This window comes from Pholcus phalangioides, unplaced genomic scaffold, assembly GCF_987345545.1.
Source record: "Pholcus phalangioides strain wild (caught in Gottingen) unplaced genomic scaffold, Ppha-v1.0 ptg000004l_1, whole genome shotgun sequence".
NCBI classification, from domain to species: domain Eukaryota; kingdom Metazoa; phylum Arthropoda; class Arachnida; order Araneae; family Pholcidae; genus Pholcus; species Pholcus phalangioides.
In genome coordinates, this window is record NW_028301597.1 from 18,268,181 (window position 1) to 18,292,486 (window position 24,306).

Sequence of the window (24,306 nt, forward strand, 5' to 3'; positions counted from 1 at the left end):
CCGTTTTACCCGCATCTAATGCTGTTTTTCCCATTTTTCCTTCATTTTTTTAATTGGAATATTCTAGTGAATAACATATTGGTGGAATCTCCGCAAAGATACATGCTGTTTGGCCAATTAACATCGTTTTTCTCTGCGCTGTTTTATAAGGGGAGGTTGTGCTTCGGTTTTGCATATGAAATATTTGAATTCTTTTTATCACATTAGACACACTTTGACGTGCGCAAAACAAGTTGCATTTCGCTTAGATTGCACAGGTGTTTTTTTTTTCTTTTCACGTAAGAACTGAATAATAATTTTTTTTTCTGACGAATGGTAAGAGAAAGAAGCCTTCTTTTCTTGTACAAGCTTTCAGTCCATAATTCTTGTGCCCATTTATGAAATAGTCTTCGATCTTTTAATTCTTCTCGAAATTTCATGACTAGGCATCGCAGATACTCTTACAACAATTATTTCGCCTTTTCAATGTCCAATAAATATATGTTGTCTTTAGCCATCTTCATACTTTCAGGGGAAAAAAAATTGATTTCACATACCATGTGAAACAGTCTCGGAGAAAAATGCAAATTTCTTTCCCCGACGTCAGAAAACACGCACATTTTTTTTTCCAGGTTTTAACCTTCACTATAAGTTTTAAAAAAAAAATTCTGGAGCGCAGTGTAGCATTGATCAAAATTATTTTCATTGTTTGTTATAATTATATATATATATATATGTTTCTTAACATGTTTAGTTCCACTCGTGATTATCGCTCTAAAATTTTCATATATTTATATTCATAACTTTTCGAATTATGACGATTTTTCGGTTTTCCTAAAACTTTTTCCCCCACCTCCTCACAGAAAAACAGGAAACAAGTTTGGAAAAAAGAAGAAATAACTAATATATATAAAAATATATTTTTTTTATTTTTCGAGCACAAAGCTACACGAGTCCACTGTCTTTCGCCATTGAATAAAACTTGGATTCTTGATTCTCTAACAGATCCGATGGTCTTCCGATTTCCGCTATTTTTCCTACTTCCATCACTATAACCCTAGAGATGGGTGAGGAAAAGTATATGATATAAACGTTATTAGTGGTTTTAAATAGCGTTTCACAAGGGAATTAATGAAATCTCTATATTTCGATGAATTAATTCCCTATTAAAGCATAAAACTACCGTATTAAAAATGTTTCAGTGTAAATGCCTTTTACGATAAAATTTGAGTAAATTGAGGCTGTTATTTATTCATTGGTTATTTCATAAAAAATTGTGTTTTTAGTGATGATTAAAATATTAAAAAAATGAATTTCATGGGATAGCGAAGTGCTCACATATTGGAAATTAATTCGACATGAGTCAGGCAGTTATTTTCCACTTGGATTAACCCTTTAAAAAACCGATATATCAAAAATCCCCTGTAAAATGCCATTCTCCTCTTTTTTTTAATGAAGTAGGCTATCTTCAGATTTTCAGCAGGTTTGAAGTAAGGGGCATTGGGAAAACGTGTTGGACATTAATAAATCAGCTTTACAAAATGTCTGAGCTTGTCATTTCAAGAAGGCGAGATATCTCGTCCATGCCAGTGAAAGGAAGTTGAATGCATACTAAAGGGGAGAACGAAATTCTGATATAGATGTCCTGTAGTGGTGTTTTTCAACCCGTGGTCCACGGACCCCTGGAGGGGGGGGGGTTCGTGAGCACTTTGTAAAGTTGAATTTTAGCGTTGAATTTTATAGGGGAAAGAGTTAACTTGAAATTGATCTTCATTACAGGGGATCCGCGAAGCATTGACTTTCACTACGGAGGAGGGGGGTCCACGACATCAAAAAGATTGGGAAACCCTGTCTTATAGTCTCTAATTTTATTCTTAAACTATATGTCTGATTTATCGATGTGTACGATTTTGTGGGAATCTCTGATTCTTACTTATCGTAATCCATAATTGTATTAATCCTATGTGCAATTGTTACAACAGTGTAATCTTTGAATTCATTCCTAATCGTATTCTGAATAAGCTGGTCAGTCTCCACATCCACGGCTGCAGTCGCTTCGTCCAGTATCAAAATCCTAGTCTTCTTCAGCAAAGCACGAGCTAGGCAAAGTAGCTGCCTCTGCCCGACACTATAAAAAATAAAAATAAAATCAAAGTGTTTTGCAACTAATTTTCACAGTACTTTTTGAAGAGATTTATTTGAAAAACTTATTTTTTTTTTCTTAATCTGGTTTTCAAATTATAAAAAAAAGAAAAATTGCAAGAAAAGACAGCTATCCATGGATAATGATCAAGTTTTGATTCAAATTTTAAAAATACATTATGCAAATGCGACTAAATTTCACCTGAAATTGCTTCCGTCTTCTAAAACTTCATGATTCAGACCATTTGGAAGTGACTTGACGAACGTTTTCAAATTTGCGTGATCCAAGCAGTTCCATATCTCATTATCTGAAAAACTGCCGCTAGGATCAAGGTTATTTCTCAGGCTATCAGTAAAAAGAACTGGCTCCTTCAAATTAAAAAAAAAACTAAATTAGAATTATTATTGTGCTACACAAAAACAATTCTGATTAATAATAATTTAGCAATTACAAATGCGTTATAAGGAGACACATTATTAAAAATTTTCTTATTCAGCTTTCAGTTCTTAATGCCGTATGTGGACCTTTTCATCTACTTTTAGATTCTACAACAATAAGATTCGTTGAAGTTGTATTTAAATGAGTTTTAGTTTATTTTAATAGTAATTTTTTTTAAAACTAAAAAAGTATTTACTTGAGGTATGGCTGTAATCTTTGATCTTAGTTGGTGCAAACCTATTTTGGAAACATCTATGTTATCGATCAACACTGATCCAGCAGTTGGCTCTAGAATTCGGAATAGAGCGAGCATAAGCGACGACTTTCCAGCTCCAGTGCGGCCAACAACACCTAGCTAAAAATTACAATTTATAATTAATATAAGCCGTATTTATTATTATAAATATTCCTATAGCACATAAAATTAAATTTAATAACTCCAAATTAAATAAAACTACATAATTGATATAATATTTATTGATAAAATATCAAGTAATTTGAGAAAATCAAGAAATAAATTTCAGTAAAAAAAATTAGTAAAAACTAGAGTTGATCCGATTAATCGTTTAATTGGGTTGGTTAATCGATCAATTGTTAACTGCAGTTAAAAATTTTAGTTGAGTTAATCGATTCGATCAATTCGATTAAAATGTTCATTAAAAGTTTGCGAATGAACTAGATTTTTTATGGAAAAACTGATTTATGCCTTACAAATCTCTCACATGTTCTATATAGAGCATTTTTGATAAGTGACCATATTTAAAAATCTTTGAATTAATATTTTGATCAAATTCGATTCCACGAAAACTGATGATTTCGGTTTCAAATTGAGTTTGATGCGAGTTTTAGAAGACGAACAAAATTTATTGTCTCCACTATGAACAGTAGTTTTTCGTATTCTTGGAAGCATCAGCTCATCTCCTCATAAGTACCATTAAGTAAAGTAAGTACCATTTACACACACACACACACACACAGTATAATTGAAAGTAGTTTCGAAATCAGTGGATAATAACCAAAAATATAACCAGCTTGAAAAGAAAAACACGACAAGATCCAAGTGATGAAATTACAGGTTTTGGCAATTATGTCCCCATATTAAGTTGCTTGAAGCGGGAAAAGCCTTAATTTCTTAACCTATTCCTATATTTGTTTACATCTACCGAATAGGTGAGTGAAATGAATAAAATATTTTTTATAGCATTTATTAATATTATATGGTCACAAAAAATATCCGATTAAAATTCGATTAATCGATTAAATTTTTTGATTAACCAATTAAAAATTTTAATCGATTCCCAGCCCTAATAAAAACAAGTACCAGTGGTCATAGCATTTGAATAAAAATTAATAAATAAAAATAAACACTAAGGAAAATCCTAACCTAGCCTGGTACTGCCTTTTGAGACAAATTTTTATTGCCAGATGAAATATACGATAAAAACATATATACAGTGCATTAAAATCACAAAGAAAGGTTTTTGTGATTTAAATTTTAACAGATAAAGCATACTTTTTCACAATCAGCAATTTTCAGATTGACGTCTTGGAGGCATGAATCTAAGCCTTCCCTGTATTTTGTGCTGTAGTGTTTCAATTCAATGCTACCGGACTGTGGCCACTTTGGAGATAAATCAATATCTTGTTTATTCCACCCAGCCTGACAATATAGCAAAAATAAATAGTAGGGTACAAATACTGTATATAGGATACAATAATGATTTGTACAAAGAGGTTGATATCATTCAGCTTTTAATGCTTGTTTGATATATATGCAGAGTGTCCTGTTAAGTCTTAATGCGGCCTTTCTGCCATCAACCGTTCGTCGTAGAGGTATGGTTTCAATTTAAAAACATGCTCAAAATGTGTTCAGAAATGAATCTGTACTAGTTTTAACAGTAAAAATGCAGTGTTTCGCAAATTAAAAAAAATCTAAATTTTTATAGGTTCCCTCCCGTCCTCTAACTTCTAATTACAAAGTTGTTGCCCTGTTTCTCCGGAGGCCAACACCCAAAACAATCCGTATCGTTAATTGCAATACTCACTGAGATAGTTGAAGTCAAAAATGGAGGAAAAGTTGGTAAAGAACAGCATAAATGAGGGAAAGGAGAATTGTCCTTTGAGGCTGTTTTTTCCCAACTTTCCCAAATTTGGAATTCAAATATCTCAGCATATATTGCGCTTAGCAACGTTGAATTTTTTTTCTGTTAGGCTCAGAAGAGCCAAGGCAACAACTTTCCTATTGGAAAGTAGAGGACAGGGGGAGGGGCCCGTTTAAAAATGTAGATCTTTTATTTTGGGACACAATTTTCTTTTTTTCCAAACCGAACACGGCCCAGACTCTATCGGCTTCAGCCAATTTCAGCCATTTGCCCATGTGAAGGGGTGGGACCGTTTCGGAGAAAACTTTATTACACGCAATCATACGCACATACACAGAATCTCACACACACGGCATCGGGACTTCTTTGTGACATACTGTATTTTCACTCTCAAAACTGGTACAGGCACGGCCGTCTTAAGAGCATTATGGGCCCCCGGACCAAGTGATTTTAGTGAGGCCCTATCTGACAAATTCACGAAAAATTCAACTGCTTCTCATTTTTCTGAGGTTCCCTCTTCTCTTGAGGCCCCCGTGCTGTGCCCGGATGGGCCCATGCGTTAAGACGGCACTGGGTACGGGTGACTTCTGAACATATTTTTGAGAATTTTTTAATTTGAAACCATACCTCTACGACTAATGGTTGGTTAGATTATTGTTGATGAGGCCTAATTAGGACTTTATACAGGACACCCCGTATACAGTGATCCCTCGGCTAACGAAGATTTTTTTTTCCGACGTTTTTCTGCCTCTGCTAACACGTTGAGGCGTGTCTGTTTTTCATGCCTCGGCCAACAAACATTTTTTTATAGGTATGAATGCACGCGCTAACATAAAATAGTTCTTCGTTAGCTAAATTTTCCGTGCCACTCTAAATGAATCCAATGACTTACTGTCATTCAATCCAGAATAATTTATTTCCACCTCGGAATCGTTTTCCAGATACACCCTCTCTTTGTCTTTCAGATAGACTTCCTGGTATTTCATGTTAGGGGCCATTCAAGTATTACGTAAGCAGATTTTCAGCCATTTTTGACTCCCCCCCCCCCCACTTGTCAGCAAAACACTGACCCTCTCCCCCTGTCAGCAAAATTTCGTCAGCAGCTTAAAATATTTCATATCTCCAAAAAGAGGTGGTTGTGACGTAAGCAACCTTCAAACCCCCCCCCCCTCGATTTTGAAGTAATACTTGAATGACCCCTTAAATGAATGAGCAAGATAAGAAAAAATGCATTAAAAAAGTAAAGAAAAAAATAAGCCTTGAATGGTTTTTTAAAGTGCATACGATAAAATTCTTGATTCCAAACTGAACAATCTGGACATTCTAGGAACTTGTCTTTCCCATCTGCATTTGTGTGAGAGAGAAATGAGCTGACTATATCACATGACACACCCCCTCGCACACTTTTTTACTATAGTTCACGAAAACGACTGCATCAGTGTGAAATAAAAAGATGCTTCATTTTTCATCTTCCTTTAAATTCTCTTTTATCCGATTTTGAAATTCCTTTGACCTGTCTTGTCAGTATTTTTAATTTTTGCAGTTTTTCCCACTATTTTATGGAACTTATCTTCATATTTAGAGCCGTTTCTAGAACGAATGAATCTATTTTCCCATAGAAAACTATCGGAAATCACGTTTCGACTAACGAATGAAATTCCGGGACAAATTATTTTCGTTAGCCGATATACCACTCTTTATACTAATACTCTCATTTATAATACATATAAAATTTCAAAAGAAATTTAATTCAATTATTCATTGCGTAAAGCCAGTCAAAAAGACGTAGCGATTACTTACTTCATGGGGAAGCTTACAGTATTCGTCAACCCTCTCAACCGAAACTGATTTATTTTCTAGCTCTGTAGAAGTCCTTATAAGCCAATTGAGCGTTTCATTCACCTAATAAATAAAGTCACTTAAAGAATATAAATATCTTGAACAAATCAATCAGTAAATTACAAATAAGTATTAAAAATTTAAAAAGTAAAAGGTGGTTACAAATAAACTGGCACTACTCAGACATATGTAGCGCCCTTTCTGATAAAGGTATTTTGATAAAACTTGGTATATATTGGACCATGAGGGGAAAAGAAAAATTCAATAAAAAAAAGTTTATATATATGACCACCAGGTGAGAAAAAGGTGCTTTTATCACAGTCACCTTTTTCCCATGGTCCAAATAAGGTATATACCAAGTTTCAATGAAATACGTCCACCACGACTGGCTCTACATAGGTCGGAGTAGTGTCAGTTGAAATACACTAACACTACTCAATTATACTGACATTACTCCGACCTATGTAGCACCCATTGTGGTGAGCGCATTTCATTGCAATTTAGTACATATGGTATTCGAGCCATGGGAAAAAGATAACCGTGATTAAAAATTGTCACTTTGCACCTGCTAGTAAAAAATTGAACTATTTTTGTGTATAATCTTTCTTTTCCCTTATGGTCCATATATCCTATATACCAAGTTTCATCAAAATACCTCCATCAGAATAGGCACTACATATGTCTGAGTATAGTGTCAGTTTATTTATAACCACCTTGTATAGGTTCCTTCATACGCAAATAAAAAGATTTCACTGATTTTAGAACTTCACCCTTTATTGCTACTCTTTTTTTATCCTAAAACGTACAATTTTATGGTATTACAACCGATTAAGACAAAAATTAGATTATACCAACAAACAGTAGAACAAAATGTTTTTACACTAATGCAACAAAATGAAATAGAGGTTTATTAAAAAGAAAGTTATCAACGATTAAAACAATATATATATATAGCACTTACAGAAATTGCATAAGAGAGTGATAGAGCTGCAAGAGCAGTATCTAAGGAACCTCTCAGCAACACAACTAATATCGCCGCTGTAGTGATCGTGAAATCTCCAACTACAGCAAGACGGAGCTCTAACCACCTGAAAAAAGGAAACATGCGGACAAAATTGATTTTCAAGTTATAGACTGAAATAAGTTGTGAAAAGCTACATTTATTTTATATATATATATATATATATATTACAATTTAATAAATTATAAAATTTATGAAATAGATATTTTTGGAATAAATGAAAAAATTATTTTAGAATTAATGAGAAAGAAATAATTCAAGTATATTGATGAAATAAATCATCCCAGAATAGTTTATGATGGCAATTCATAATTCTATAATTAATGTAAAAATATAATTCTAGAATTGATGAAAGTACAGAATTTTTGAAAAAATTCAAAATTACTGATAAATTTTAGATCATTTGTTCATTTTTCTCGCTCCCGGCCCAAAATTTCAGAATTTTTTAAAAACAAATAATTTCAGAATTCGTTAAATAAATATAAAACTAGTAATACTAGTTAATAAAATATTATGAATCAATGAGAGAAATAATTTTGCAATTTGTGACAGAAATTATTTCAAAATTAATGCAAGAATAAATGCATAAAAATTGAAAGTAATAATGTCAGTATATATTGAGAAGGAAATATATATATAATTACAAAATTACCGAAGTAAATAACCACAGAGTCATTTAAAGAGATTTCGAAATTGAAATTAATCAGAATTAATTTAAATTAATCTGTAATTAATCAGAAATTTCTCAGCATTGTGAAAAAATAGCTACAGAATTACAAAAATAAATAATTGCAGAATCCGTTAAAGTGATTTCGGATTCAAAATTGACCAGAATGAATGAAATTAATCAGAGAAACTTTTCAGAATTGGTGAAAAAAATGATTTTGGAACAAACAAAATTAATGAAAAATAAACAGTTTTTCTCAGAATAAATGAATGCTTTCAATTATTTTTGCCCCTGTTTAACTTGGGGCCCCATTGACCCTTTTCCATTCACATGTAACTGTAAATTGCGTACATGAGTAAGTCCCTGTATGTCTGTGAAGGTTCTTCTTACAATTATAAATACCTAAGCGTGAGTTGTCGGCCCGCGGATTTCTTGGGAAATTTCAATTTGTCCCGCGGTGTCTATTCAATTTTGCACTACAAGGCTGAACTTGAATTTTAAAAACCAAACAGTTTTGAAAATTTAATGATGCAAGAGAAAGAGCATACCTATTGCATGAAGTGTAATAGAAGCGACACATTACGAGTCTTTCTAGTGCTTTCCCGCACTTTAGCAGAAACTGTTCTTCCACTTTGTATGCTCTTATTGATGAAGCTCCTTGAATTGTTTCCGCAAAGTGACTGTACAGAGGTGATCGAGAAACAGACAGCAATCGCTTCAGTTGACGAGATGTGAGCAAGAAAAATCTCTAAATAAATAAATAAAAAAATCTGTCAATTATATATTAATAGTATTATAACATTAAATCAATAATTTCTTTTTTGCAAAGTGAAATACAAATATTATCCATAATAATCATTGTTGGGTACCTAGAAATCATGCATTCAGAGGAACACGCCTCACTGGTCATTTGTTTGGCGCAGTTTGATCAAATTGGTCCTTGCGCCAATAAATCCAAATGCCAATCCAATCCAACACTCCTCACATCTTTGCATGATAGAAGTGTGTGTGAGGATAAAATATCATGTTTTCAAAAGAGGTCGGTATAATTAGAAAATGCGTGATCTAAATGATTGATTACGATTCCTGAAAGATACTTGGCCTGTATAATTAGAAAACCTTTAGAAGTATCATTGCCATTGTTCACAGGGCCACAACTAATGTAGATGCTTGGTTATCCGGGGCAAGGGCACATTTTGACGCCCCTTGTAATGTTGAAGGAGAGGTTTCAGAATGAAATTTGCACCCTCTCTGGTCCAGCGCCCGGGGCACGAGACCCATCTGCCCCCCCCCCTTCCTGGTTGCGGCCCCATCAGGGGACACCTTTCATCAACACCTTTTCATTCCGTGGGCCAGATCCGCGTTATCGTTACCGTAAGCAGGCCAGAAACTGAAAAACATGGTTGACCATATTTTACGGGTTTACCATATTTTGCCCGTCTCGAATATCTTTTAAAGATCCCGTATTTATACAATGAAGCTCATCCGAATTTTTATTTCTGTACAGAAATTAAAGATTATTTTCCGAACCTACAAAATACACAGGTGAAATAAATTAAGAGAATTTGCATATTTTATCGAATTTCATGAAAAGAACTGAACTGAATGTATAACCACTGCTTCTAGACAAAAATGCAAATCTTGTACGTCAAATACGTAAGCGTACACGTGTGTGTGTAGGCGGAGCCAGTAGAGAAACAGCCTTTATAAGCGCGCGTAAGTTAAGACGCATTTCGTTCGCTAGCACACCTCGGCGAATTTCTTGGTGATATTTTGCAGCCATCGGTTAATTTCAAATTGTAACAGTAAAAATGAGTAACCACCAACGTTTAGATGATGGAATGAGGTGACGAATTGTGGGGAGGCTAGAAGCAGGCCAATCTCAAGTCCAGATTTGTAGAGAGTTCAATTTAACGCCCAGCGTCGCGTGTAACTTATGGAAACAATTCCAGGATACCGGATCCATCGAGAGAAAGCCTGGGCAAGGTCGTCCAAGAGCCACGACGGCCAGAGAAGATCGCCATTTGTCGATTATAGCGAGGCGTAACAGGAGTGCTACAGCTTCTCAGCTCTCTCGTGACTTGTATGCAGCCACAAGAACCCGTGTATCAAGGGTGACTGTTTCCAAAAGACTTCATGAGAGAGGGTTGAGTCACTGATGAGTCCCGGTTCAGCCTAAGCACCGATTCTTGCCGTACGTTTGATATGTAGAGAACCAGAGACCCGCTACCTGCCCTCCAATGTTCGCGAAATCGACCATTATGGCGAAGGAGGTTTAATGGTCTGGGCAGGCATCATGTTGGATGGCCGCACACCTCTCCATGTCTTTGAAAGAGGCACTGTGACTGGTGTGAGGTATAGGGATGATGTCTTGGAGCCCTATGTTCGCCTTTTCAGGGGTGCAGTTGGCCCTGAGTTCATTTTAATGGACGATAACGCGAGGCCACGTAGAGCTCTTCTGCTCAACGATTTTCTAGAGTGAGGATATTCGCCGGATGGATTAGCCAGCCAGATCTCCAGACCTTAACCCTATAGAGCATGTCTGGGACGCTCTGGGGAGGGCAATTGCAACTCTTCTCCGGGAACCATCCAGGGAATGAAAACAGCGTTGCTGAACGAGTGGGACCAATTGCCACGGGAAATGATAAACTGCCTTATTTTAAGTATGAAATCACGCTGCGAGACCTATATATCTGTAAGAGGGGAACCATACCCCCTATTAACCCATCTATTAACCCATTTTTTTGTTTATTCTGCAACCGCTGTTCCATACCTTCCGACTCCAACGAGTGTTACGCACGATCATGCGTGTGTATTACAATTATTGAATGGTTATTTGTTTTGTATTGTATCAATGTATGTACATATCAAATTTCATTAAAATCGGTACAGTAGTTCTAGAGATAATCGACCAAGTCTGCAAATTCTCTTAATTTCTTACACCAGTGTATATTACGATAACTATGATTGCAAATATTCATCCCACGTGTTTGGCCTGTTTTTTGAGCATTATACCTGTGAAATAAATTTAATCTTCCGTGATTTGCCGTAGAGCTCTTTTTCCCACCATTGGGAATTTTTTTCAGTGATCCCATAATTGGCAGCTTTGCTTACTTTGGCTATTTTTGACTATTCATACTAATTTATTTAACATTCTCCAATAGAAATTCTAATAGTTTGCCTCAAATAGTGCTAGTTTGTGCAATATGACACCTAGGCCTTGAAAGTTCCTATATGACCACCAATAGTATCGGTTCCATCTCTCAAAATATTTTCCTCTCAGAACACAGAACCTCTGATTATTTAGACTTGAAAAATTATCAAGAAAGTCTAAAAAGAAATGTTACCTGAATAAAAAAATACACAGCCATCATAGGGAACAAAAATGCAAGAAATATTGGCAAGTTGAAAGCGATGAGAGAGAATGTTCCAACAACAGTAAAAAACACTAAAAGCCACTCGTCGATTTCTTGAGGTATCTCCATGTCTATTTCATCGATATCTCGTCCAAACCTATACATTTAGAACAAAATTGCGTTTATTTGAAATGACTAATAAATCAGTGTAAAAGTTTTCATAAGTAAAAATCAGCACCTTTCCAATTAAATATACTGTATTTACAATACTAAAAAACCCTTATGAAAAAACTACCATTCGTGTACTTTAAGTGGTTTTGGCCGTATCCTAAAGAATGAATTGATGAAAATGGTAATTTAAAATAATATTCTGTTATTATATAGATTCATACAGAAGAGCTGTTTGGAAATTGCGAAATTTCGCGAAAATCCAGCGAAGCTTACAAAATTAGTAGTTACCTGAATGAAATTCATAGGAGCCAGGCTACTATTACTTAACGGTACATGCACCTCATATAAACATTCCTCTGGGAAATTGCTCACGAATTGGTACATGCAAGAACGTGTGTGTATGTATGTATATGTTACTGCCAAAGCCAGTAATATATATGTGGCCCTAACGCATTTATGTTGTCAGAGTTATGTGTGTTCCATGTTCTAGTGTAGTGCTGCCCTCTGTATTTCATATTATGAAGTGAAAATGAGAAATCCCTGAATTTTCGTTTTATGCAAGTATCGTGTCGAATGTCTGCTTGCTCGTCGAATTCCTTTTTTTCCCTTGATGATAAATAGTACTAAAATGCTAATAAACGGTATAAAAAAGTATTCATAAATGAGTAGAAGATTAAAAGTAAATGAATTAATTATATTCCTTGATTAATAAATTAAATTTCTTATTAATAAATTAAGTAATATGAACTAGACTTATAAACTTTTGTTCGCTACTTATTTCAATCAATTTAATATGCACATATATGCATCTATATAATATTATCATATTTGAAACTGTTACCGATTTATGATTCTACCAAGGGGAGTTGTATCAAAAAAGGACATGGGGGACTTCATAATTGAATCCAACATAAGATTGTGAAAAACCCGGGAAGCTCTGGCAGCTCCAAACGCCAATGATAGCGATCCAATTACGATGCCTATGCCTATAATAAGAAATGAATAAAAATATTTATAAAAGGAGAGCAACATTTGCATTTTTTATCTTCCACTAATTTGATTCAAAAGCGAACAAAGGATGCATATGAATCACCATAACACTACAAGTGCTTTTTACATACACACTCATAGTAATTACACTCATTGTATTTAGTTTAGCTGAATTGGTGTTGGTGGAAATGTATCAGACCGTGAGCCTGAAGACTAAGGTTCGAATCCAGCTCGTTGAAGTTATTTTTCGGAGGGGAGGGAGGGATATATGATTGATGCGTTTGAAATTTTCAACGGGACGGATAAAATGGACCATGAGTTATTAATACATTGTCAATCAACTGCTTCGACAAGGCGACACCAGTGTCGATTGGTAAAGGACAATTCTATGTCGTGGTGTTGTAGAGTTTTTTTCTCTAATAAAAAAAGGGATGGAGAAATGGAATAGCTTACCTCCAGGGGGGTCATGAATTCTAACACAATCGACACGTTTGAAAGGAAATACGAAAAGCATATTAAGATAAATGGAGAAGCTATCCATACTTAGATGAGACAACCATAAGTTTTTACGGGCAGTATATTTATATTTTATCATAATTATTTATTGGTTTTTCTATTGCTCTTATTGGGTTGCTTATGTTTTATTTAGTTTAGATATGTATTCGACAACCATACATATCTTTTTTTTTTCAGCCACTTCAACGGGAATTTTGTCTGCTGTATTGTACCGTGCATACAGGGTGGTTATAAATAAACTGACACTACTCAGACGTAGGTAGAACTCCAGCAGGTGCAAAAGTGGCTCTTTTTTTATCGCAGTTATCTTTTTTTCATGATCGAAATAACGCATATACCAAGTTTCAATAAAATACGTCCGCCACAACTACGTCCTACTCCGACCCATATAGCACTCGTTGTATGGACGTATTTCAATGTAACTTGGTATGTATGTTATTTGGACCGTGGGAGAAAGATAACTGCGATAAAAAGCGTCATTTTTTCACGTAGTGGTCAAAAATTGAACAATTTATTTTATTCAATTCTTATTTTCCCACCATGGTACATATTTCTTATATACCAAGTTTCATCAAAATACCACCATCAGATAGTGTCGGTATGTTTATAACACCCCTTTAATTTCAAGCAATATTTTCAACTATTCAATTTAATTAGTCTCACAAGAAAAGGATCCCAAGGTGACTTCTTCAAATGTTTTGAAAAAATTACCACTTATTCTTCTCTTCGAAATATGCACAGAAGTACAAAAAAAAATCTGACGGAATCATTACGGGTTACTGGAAAAAAAATTATACCTTTTAATATTTTAAAAGCCAATAGATCCCAAGAATGAAATTAAAAATCCCCCAACCGTGGGAGTGTTGAGTAACGTCATTCAAGCCACACATGATCAGATTAAAGCTCTTATAAAGGATATACAGGGTGCATAGCAGCACGAACCTAAATTACTGGCGAATCATTGATCCTAGAGGATTGCTTTCAATTAGAAAAGTATCCAAACAACGTGTAGACCTCAGATAAGTCATTCTTATTGCAAGGGGTTGCACAGTTATTAAAATAAAATTGTTAGCTTTTTATGCGGACACCCTGTGCGCAAAAATCTAGTTAGAAAGTTATTGCTCTGTCTCTCCTGAGGCCAACAAAAAAATTTCACAAGTGCAATATTCGCTGAGATATTTGAATTTAATGCGTTTTACCCGCATTTATTCTGTTTTCCTCCAGCTTTCCTCCATTTTTTGAATTCAAATATCTCAGCAAATATTGCACTTGGATACGTGGAAATTTTTTTTTTGTTGGCCTCAGACTTATCTGCGGTTTACACGTTATTTGGATACTTTTTCTAATTGAAAGCGTGCCCTTAGGATCAACGATTCGCCAGTTCGTGCTGTTAGCTATGCACCCTGTATAGACGCCTAAATAAGTATAGGAATATTCTAGTGGCTCTAGATGAGGTACAGACAGACGAAGAAAAAGAAATAATTGGTTTTTGGAACAGAAGGAGCTTTGAAGGAAAGAAAGGAAAAGGAAGTGAAAATTTCTTTACAGACAAATCACCATGAAGAGCGAGAGACGATGACGAGTAGCCAATCGTTGCCATTTTTAGTAATTTTTTGCGGCTTTAATAATGTATTCCGAAGCTAATTTTTGTTTTTTATGTGTTTCTGGGTGAGATGAATGTACTTATACATTTTTTCATAATTTTTTTGATGACGACATCTTGGAACCATTTCCTTGTCAGTGATTACTAATAATTCACATGATTTGTTTGAGTAACACGAATCACACAAACGTGTCTTTTTTTACGTCAAAGCTGACATTCAGATGCAAAAAATAATAAGTAGCTTACATTCACAAAACCCCAACATCATATAAATATACATCCTGCTGTTCCTCAATGGTATATCTTGCATACCATCTGGAAGAGGAGCGTCGCTGCTCCATTTACTCAGCCATACATTCGCTCCTATCTTCAAGAGAAGTGGAGAAGGGGGGGGGGCATTGCTTTCAATTCATAAAACTTTACTATACATTCAAATATATCTTTGTTATTTCTTACTAAATACTGAAAATTTCTTCAAATTGAAATAAAATTACTGTACCTCAAATGCTTCACGACAAAAGTATCCCATAATTAAACACACCAGGAAAGGCACGCTCATATGCCTTGCATATTTCCAAAATGCTTCTCGTTTGACCTAAAAATTAATTCATACATTAAATACAGTGTGATACCATTAGTTCTCATAGTGTAATTTACTACGACGACTACAATTTTTTTCTGGGTTCTTCCTAATACTATTTACTTTTATTTCTCTTTTTACTTTTTTCCAGCCACCGTGTTGGGCAATTTGCCTGTTGTGGTTTCTAATTTTGTATTTATATTCATGATATAAACACAAGTATTTATCAGTGAAGTGAAATTTTTCATTCTACTTTCTATATTTTTTACCTCTTTAGAGCAAGAGGTCTTCTTTAGAGCACGCGGGCGACATTTTGCCTTCGGATGCTCTTGTCCTGGCCCACCGATCATTTTCAGAAAATGGTTGAAAACAACTTTCTTGGAAGAAATTATTCCAGAACAAATTGATGAAATAAATGATTCCAGAATTGATCAAAATTCAGAATTTTCGAAAAAATAATTCTAAAATTGCCGAAATTGAACTTTTGAAACAAATCATTTTAGAATTAGTGAAAAAAAAAACAACTTGTAAATCAATGAGAGAAATAATTTCGTAATATGTTATAGAAATTATCTCATGAAAAATATGGGTAAATGCATAATTATTTGAAAGAAATGATATCAGGATATGGGAAGGAAATAATTTCAGAATGGCCAAAATAAATAATTACAGAATTATCTAAATCATTCTGTAATTATTTATTTCAAATGATTTCGGATCAAAATTAATCAGAAAAAAAAATATTTCAGAAATAATCAAAATTTTAATCAACAAAATAAATAATTTCAGAATGAAAATAATATAATGAATAATAATACAATGAATATTATTTGTCCCTGTTCATCTCGGGGTCCTATTGGCCCCATCTATCTCTGTAAATTATATGAGAAGTCCTTGTAGTTTTGTATTCTATCTTACAATTATAAATCCCTTAGTATGAGTTGGTGTCTCGCGAACATCGCAGGAAATTTCAATTTGACCCGAAATGTTTTGCAATGTTGAACACCCCCGACAACATCAAATTTTTTAAATAAATATTTTCGGGATTAATTACTATTATTAGAATCAATTCCCCTTATTTATCAGTCTTACTTCAAGTCCAATACATTATTACAGTGCAGGGATTCCCCTTAAAGTAATTAGTTCGTCACACCCTCAGGAATTTCAAATATCTCACGGCACCCCTAGCGGATCTCGCCCCTTTGGGAATCACTAGTCTACTGGTTACCCAATTATGAATGTGCCTAGACGCAGTTGTATGATTCTTCGTAGGTGTGGCAGGCACAAATGTTCAAAAGTAATATTAAAAATGGCTACTTCATCAACTTCAATACAGAATTTCCGAGCACTAAATAAAAAGTGTAACGGGAACAGGGTTGCGGACTACCACTAATTATAAATAATTACTGACTATTAATTTTTTTCAATACAAAACGAAATCAAAATGTTTTACTTAAATCCCTTTTACTCTCATGATGTACAGTAGAACTTGGTTAATTCAGCGAACACCCCCCCCCCCCGCTCACGGGCTTTAATTCAGACTTTTTCATTGACATTAGACCCCACCGTCACCTCAGTGGTGATCGACAGAAGTTGGTTTTCTGTGGTTCCCAGCTTCGAGGCGCAAAGGCGAGCAGATCTCCACGATAAAAAGGCTTGCCTCAGAGAGCAACAGGCCTAACGTACAATAATTAAAATCATTTCACTTCACTCATAGTTATAAAAAATATATTGCATATGGCAGCACTAAATATAACAAACGTTAAACAGAAACAAACTTCGCGTTAAATTCACAACACGTACACGCACATTACGGCATACACCAATTCATTAGAAATTCCGTAGAGGAATGTGTACGAGATGCGTGTACGGTTAAGTAGTAGTAGTAGTGACTTTGGACTTCGAAATTTACCAAGTTCTCGACTGCATTCAACAATGAATATTCTCAAACTAATAAATGATTAAAAAAGAAAAATTAGTCCTACTTCACCGATTTCCATTTTTTCCTCTTCAATAAGAGTACCGAAGCCTGCATTCTGGCTGCCACTTTCAGCTGGGTCGAAAGAAGGAAATCTTTTGAAAAGGTTTTGTATGCTCAGTGTATTTTCAATCATAGGTGAAGGGGTCCATATCATTTCACCGCTAAAGATTGCATTAAAAAGAAATTGACTGAACATTTAATTATTCGAGTAATAGAACAGACAAAAATTTACTTCCATAAGGAAATTAAAGCTTTCATGATTAAAGTTATTCACTTTGATAACTATTACTTTGAACGAAAAAGAAATTCATATGCATTGGAACCCATCCATTAGCGGACACCTATGCGGCATAGACGCCATTGATGGGAAGTGTCTGTTGGATGAGTGGTTGTACTCTCATCATATAGTACTTTTATATTCTTAGTAATCACAGATGTATAACAGGTCATTCAATGCTTCATCAATAACTTTTTTTTGGAAAATAAAATCTGTAAACTGAATAATGTATAGTGTATACAGGGTAAAAACATCCGAGTCCGTTTTAGCTCAAATAATTCGTATATCGTTGATTATAGAAACGTACTTTTAATTAGAAAACTATCCAAATACCATGGCCATTGTAGATATTTTATTTCTTTTACTCTGGGGTGTATATATGTATGTTACGGTGAATGTGATAATTCCGGTTATTTTGCATAATCCCTGAGCATTTTGGCAAGTTTAATAAATTTACTTAAATTGATCACTTTTACCAGCGATTATGCATAGCACCCAAGCGTCGTTGATAAATTTGGTAAATTTTCCTAAATCATTTTTACTGGTGATTATGCATAGTACCGAAGGACCGTTGATAAAATTAATAAGTACTAAGAGAATTACTGGTGATTATGCATAATACCCAAGCGTCGCGTTGTTGGTAAACATGATAAATCGTTCTTTATGATATACGATGGTAATTCATACACGTATCATTATATCGCGTACGATCGTACAATTTGTTATCATGATATCGGAGTCCGACTTTATTCATTCATTTATTTATTTATACAATATTGCTTTCCCGAGGCCTATAAAAGGGAATGCGGTGGTGAAGTTGGACAGAGACGATTGATGTTACAAAGGAAATCAGGAAGTATTGTATAATCAATAATGTTTGACGGGAGGTTGTTCCAATCGGTTATTGTTCGAAGAAAGAAACTAAATTTGAACAATCTGTGGATGCAAAGATGAATTCTTTTTGAAAAGTATGAAGCTGGAGTTAGAAAACTGAAGTATCGGTATGAAAATGGCCATGATGGATTTTGAAAAGGAAAGTTAATCGAGAGATATGTCTACGGGCGAAAAGCGGTTGCATATTGAGTTGGCGCTTGAGTTCAGTGAGGGAGACGTAGGATGACCAACAGTTATTATAATATTTATTGAGTAATATTTATTATTTTATATTTATTATTATTTATTAAAGTTATTATTATAACCAACGGTTCACCAGTTATTTGAGCTGAAACAGACTCGAGTTTCCACCCTGTATATGTTCTGTATGTGTTCTCTTCTTGCTTCATCATTGCATAAAAACTGCATCCGTGAAACAATCAGATTAGATTAAAAGTCTTTTTTGTATACAAAATGCGAAAAATTTTTTTAGAAACCTGGAAGTTCAACTTACATCATGTTAGTAAAATCAGTTTCATAATTCGTTGGAAGCTGAGAATATTCTTGCATTAGTTCAGCAAAAAATCCACCCTTATTCATAAGTTCGGTATATGTTCCCTTTTCTTCAATTCTACCATCTCTCACAGAATAAATGCAATCAGCTTGATGAAGATATGATATGTTATGAGTTGTTAATATACGAGTCTGAAATTAGAAAATATGTTATTTCAAAAAAAAAAGAGTTATTTAAAAAAAAAATTATCCTGCAAAGAGGAAAGATTGTTACTTCATTTTAACTTTTGCTGCCGAAATTAAAATCATTACGAAGTCTTCACCGATTATTTTTTATTTTACTTATCACCTATTATAAGTATTTCGATAATTATTTTTTTATTCAAAATTGTTAATAAATTTTATTTTATAAATCAGTTTTTCATGTAAATAATTTTTTAGGTTAGAAATCCCTCGAGATAAGCACCTGATCACCTGCGCGGAAGTAAAAATGATAATATGTAAAGAATAGTCATGTGATAACTGTAATAATTCGTGTTTACATTTCACACTTTTTGCAACAAGATAAGACCATAAACCTTTCTTTTCAGGAGTCCTTGCCTTCCTATTACATGATCGAAGATATGTTTTCCAACATGAGCATCGACCGAGCTCAGCGGGTCATCAAGCAAGTAGATTTCGGCATCATGATACACTGCACGAGCTAAACTCACTCGTTGTTTCTGACCTCCACTCAGATTGACACCCTAAAAAGAAAGTAGTAAAAGCTACAGAAATATAGAATGTAGAATGATATACATAATAGATATGCATAGTATGTATCGTCGTACGTACGTTAGTTTACACCATTTCTATAAGAAAGTTCAAAAAGTTTGCGAAGATAGTTTGCTAAAACTAATAATTTTAGATTAATATGTAATTTGAATAAAAATTTAGCAAATTTCAAATATAAAACATTAGCATCCTAATTTTTGCAGTGTAGTTATATTCTGAGGGTGGTTATCTCACACACAAAAATTTCCTCTCACACAAATAATACCTACACAAAATTATATAGTATAGAGCATATTTGTTATACATTCATTAATATTGGTATGTTATAATATTGTAGAAAGAGTGAAAAAAATTTGAAAGACATCCATACTTTCTCCCCAATTTCAGTATCATCTCCAGCAGGCAAGATTTCTAAATCTGGCTTCAAACAGCAAGCGTCCAAGATGTGGTCATACCTTTTCTTCATCATAGGCTTCACAAAAATGATATTTTCTTTGAGAGTGCGATTCAAGATCCATGCTTGTTGGGGGACATATGCTATTTTACCCTGCAAGAGACGGTTTAATTGAAATACAAAAAAAAAATTAATTAAATTGTTCCGAAAAAATTAGATACTTGGAAGAAAAGTTTATAAGATTTAAAAAGGCTTACGTATTAAAATACGTCATACGAACTTATAATGTAACTTATAATGTTATAAACGTTTTCCAATTTTTTTTTTGGAATAATTCAACTAATTTGTTATATTTCAATTAATCTGCCTCTTGTAAATGGAATAAATTCTTTGAGAATAACAAAAATTTGGTTGTTGAAACATCGAAATACATAATTCGTTCAAAGGCCAAATCTATGAGCATTCAATCTCTTTAACAATGAGTTAATTCTTTAACCCTTTTAGTGGTTTGTAAAATTTCCCCGAAAGCTTTATAAAATCTCATATACTCAGCATTATAACTGCCATAGTGGAAATCACTAAACCTTCTAGAAATTACCACCAGTTTTCAAGAAGAATATTTTTTTTACGATCTAGTGCAATGATAAATGTTCCCCGCCCCCCACCCGAAATCTAGAATAATTAATAATAAAAAAACATGGAAGATAAATACTCTAGGTCTTTTCTATCATTTATTCTGTACGTGAATTTCTATAGAACTCCGAAAAGATAACGGAGAAACATTCCTCCCCCACTCTCTCCTGTTATCTAACTTGGAAGGGAAACATTAAGTAATATTGTTTATAAATTTCGCTATATGAGTTATGGCGAAGTTGGTCATGTTGATCATTAGTTGGTCATGTGAAGAACATAGTTTTTATACTGTATTTATATCACATTTCTTCAGGGAATCATAAATTCTTATATCTAAACTTTTAGGCATCAAAAGAAGAATAAATGCATCCTCAAATGTGAGAATCCTTAAAAATAAGAACAATCCATATACTCTTTACGTTTTACAAATTAGGAATAGTTAATGCTATAAAAATTTATTTAATTATTTTTCAAATTATCGCAAAGTTTAAAACTTTCTATCTCGCGTTGTATGTAAAGAATGATTTACTTTTATCTCTACTGATCCTTCTAACTTGTATAAATCACCAAGAATTGCTGATAGAATAGATGATTTTCCACATCCTACAGGTCCTATCACAAATATGAGACTTCCTCTTTCTGCATGAAAAGTGATATCTCTCAATACTGGGTCGTCTCTGTCATCCCAAGAGAATGTTGATCTATTTATCGAAATTACTTTTCCTGTAATAGAATAAGGATAATATCAGGCAGAATAAAATAGAATGTCGTATAGTTTATACAGGCTGTTCTGTAAGCGCTAATGTGGCCTTTATCTCATCAACCGTCCGTCGTAGAAGTATAGTTTTACTTTAAAAAATGCTCAAAAGGCGTTCAAAAATTACCCTGCACCAGTTTTGGGAATGAAAATACAGCGTGTCACAAAATAAAAGAATCTAAATTTTTATACGGTCCCTTTGTCTTCTAAGTTCCAATTGGAAAGTTGTTGCTCTGTATCTCCTGAGACCAACACAGAAAAATTACATGTTTCCAAGTGCAATATTCGCGGAGATATTTGGATTCAATAATTGGAGAAAAGTTGGGAAAGAACAGCGAAAACCAACGGGTAATTATTTTTCTTTTAAAAAATTTAAACGTCTTTTCTCTTATTTACGCTATCGTTTCCCAACTTTTCTCCGATTTTTGAATTCGAATATCTCACCCAATGTTGCACTTAGAAACTTGGAATTCTTTTGTTGGCCTTAAGAGAAACGGGACAACAACTTTCCAATTAGAAGTTAGAGGACAGGGGGACCGTATAAAAACTTATATGTTTTATTTTGTTACACACTGTATTTTCACTCTCAAAACTGGTACAGGGTAATTTTTCAACGTCTTTTGAGGATTTCTTTTTAACTGAAACGATACCTCTACGGACGGTTGATGAGATGAAGACTGCATTAGGACACCCTGTATATTTGATTATATATACTGTATACCTAGAATGAGATTCAACTGATATTTATCATTTATTGCAGTTCATTACATATTTGAAAGAAAAAAAATTATATTATTTCCATCAGTTGTCAAGATATTTTCTGTTCGTACATGGTACTAATAGAAAATATCTGACTGATAAAGCTCTATTCTCTAGATTTTTTTTTTTTTGTAACGTATGTATTTGAAATTCTTCATATGTTACTGAATCTTCTACTATTTTTATATAATGTTCACATGCGACAGTTATGAATGTATTATAATTAATAAAAGCAATGATGAATAGAAATCTTCGAAAAAGCTTTAAGGTTTTTCTTAACAAAAAGGGATGGATAGATTTTTTTCCCCTATTAACTCTTAGTTTAATGGCATGTGTACAAGTGAACGTTTTATTATTATTTAAGTTAATTCAGTTACCATTGTCTGGCTCATTTCCAATCATTTTTATATCATATTCTTCGGCACTAAGAAATTTACTCAATCTCTTCAATGAAACATAAACCTACCTTAAAAAAGAAAAAAGTTGCCTTCAAAACAAGCTTAAAAAAAATCATATACAATATTTACTATATACAGTATTATAATTATCAATAGGATAAAATTTTGCATTATTAAAAATCAAATTGTTATGCGTAAAAGATTGCGAGAACCAAAACTGATCTATCGGGATCCCAAATACCTCTATAATAGCAGTCCATACCAACACCTTCTATAGCAGAAAGCCTCCGCGCGAAGGTCGTGACGTCACTGAAGTCGTCAATTTTACCAAAAGATTTTACCAAGATTTCGGATACGTCGGACTACTATATCCAATGGCTACAGGTAAAATAGATGTCAAAGTTTCGCGCGGAGAGGCTATAGAAGATGTTGGCCATACCCGCTTCATCTAGTGTCACCATGTTTCCCCCGGCGGTGACCTATCGGTTAGAAATTGTTCGAAATATGGACTGGGTCACCGTGTTTCGGTTAGTACGTGTGCCCATCTGCAGGCGAATATCGCATGAAGTCATAGCTTTTGTGCTGATTTAGTTAAATTTTTACAATTCATTAAAAGTCAGCGCCCTCTAGGTGCATATTTTTAACGAATATCAAAAAGTATGCTCCTGATAGTAAAAATAGCCTGCTTATTTGCACGGGATTACGGTGCCCGTGCTATACATGAGCAAATAAATTTCAGGAAGAAGCGGATGCCCGTGTCAGACACGGGAAAATCAGGCAAGTGGTTAAAGAAAAAAGTAAGCATAAAATTAATAAAAATATTTAAAAAAATGATTTTGTTTCTAATGAAAGCAAAATTTTCAATCCAGTCAGACACCTCTAAGGACAATAAAAATGACTTGTAATGGACGTGGTGACGGTAAAAGTGATAGATGTTATATTTCCCGCGTCAATGTTAATATTATGTGGATTTCAGTACATAAACTCGCATCAAACAATGCTGATTATAATTTTACCTCAATCATGTCTGCTGTGGTATTGGGCACATCCATTACTGCATCTCTTAAAATATTCAAAAGACTCAATGAAACAAACACTATTTTTGGATTCAGAACATTTTTTTCATCCACCAAAATGTATGTCATGAAACTCAGAGCCGCAATCTAGAAAAAAGTAATAAAACAAATTACGCTAAGTTATATGAGCTATAAAACTACAGGGCGAGTTCCATAAGAACTGAGTAAAACCATGAAAAATCAAGTACAATACAGTCACAGCAAATAATAAATTTATTATTTCTAAAAGTATCTTCCTTCAGATGATATGCAACGGTTCCATTGTTCAATGCATTTGCCAAAGCAAGTCGACAAACATTTTTTCTGAAGGTGCTTCGTTGAACGTTGAAGAATGGAGAGTAGCTCGAATGCATTTCATCCATCTACATAAGGATTGAGGTGTCTCGAGTCTGGTTGTTCAGTGCTTAATACAACTTCTGTTCATTTTGAAAGCTTTTTAACTTTAAAATAACAAAAAAACAAATGC

At 33.9% G+C, this 24,306-nt stretch overlaps 1 protein-coding gene across 1 annotated transcript in view; it reads right to left on the reverse strand.

The window, feature by feature from the left end:
* Positions 1-924: 924 nt before the first annotated feature.
* Positions 925-24,306, reverse strand: part of LOC149086692 (ATP-binding cassette sub-family C member 1-like) — a 28,747-nt gene continuing 5,365 nt past the window's right edge. The window contains exons 7-25 of the mRNA XM_089231049.1: positions 23,781-23,927; positions 22,744-22,828; positions 21,380-21,573; positions 20,194-20,370; positions 19,628-19,795; positions 19,051-19,241; positions 17,391-17,547; positions 15,325-15,420; positions 15,072-15,192; positions 12,558-12,702; positions 11,537-11,702; positions 8,738-8,937; positions 7,463-7,589; positions 6,463-6,564; positions 4,074-4,220; positions 2,757-2,915; positions 2,324-2,490; positions 1,913-2,107; positions 925-1,036 (exon numbers count right to left, since the gene is read on the reverse strand). Of these exons, the coding sequence (XP_089087175.1) occupies positions 925-1,036; positions 1,913-2,107; positions 2,324-2,490; positions 2,757-2,915; positions 4,074-4,220; positions 6,463-6,564; positions 7,463-7,589; positions 8,738-8,937; positions 11,537-11,702; positions 12,558-12,702; positions 15,072-15,192; positions 15,325-15,420; positions 17,391-17,547; positions 19,051-19,241; positions 19,628-19,795; positions 20,194-20,370; positions 21,380-21,573; positions 22,744-22,828; positions 23,781-23,927 (2,856 nt within the window). The remainder of the gene's footprint in view (positions 1,037-1,912; positions 2,108-2,323; positions 2,491-2,756; positions 2,916-4,073; positions 4,221-6,462; positions 6,565-7,462; positions 7,590-8,737; positions 8,938-11,536; positions 11,703-12,557; positions 12,703-15,071; positions 15,193-15,324; positions 15,421-17,390; positions 17,548-19,050; positions 19,242-19,627; positions 19,796-20,193; positions 20,371-21,379; positions 21,574-22,743; positions 22,829-23,780; positions 23,928-24,306) is intronic.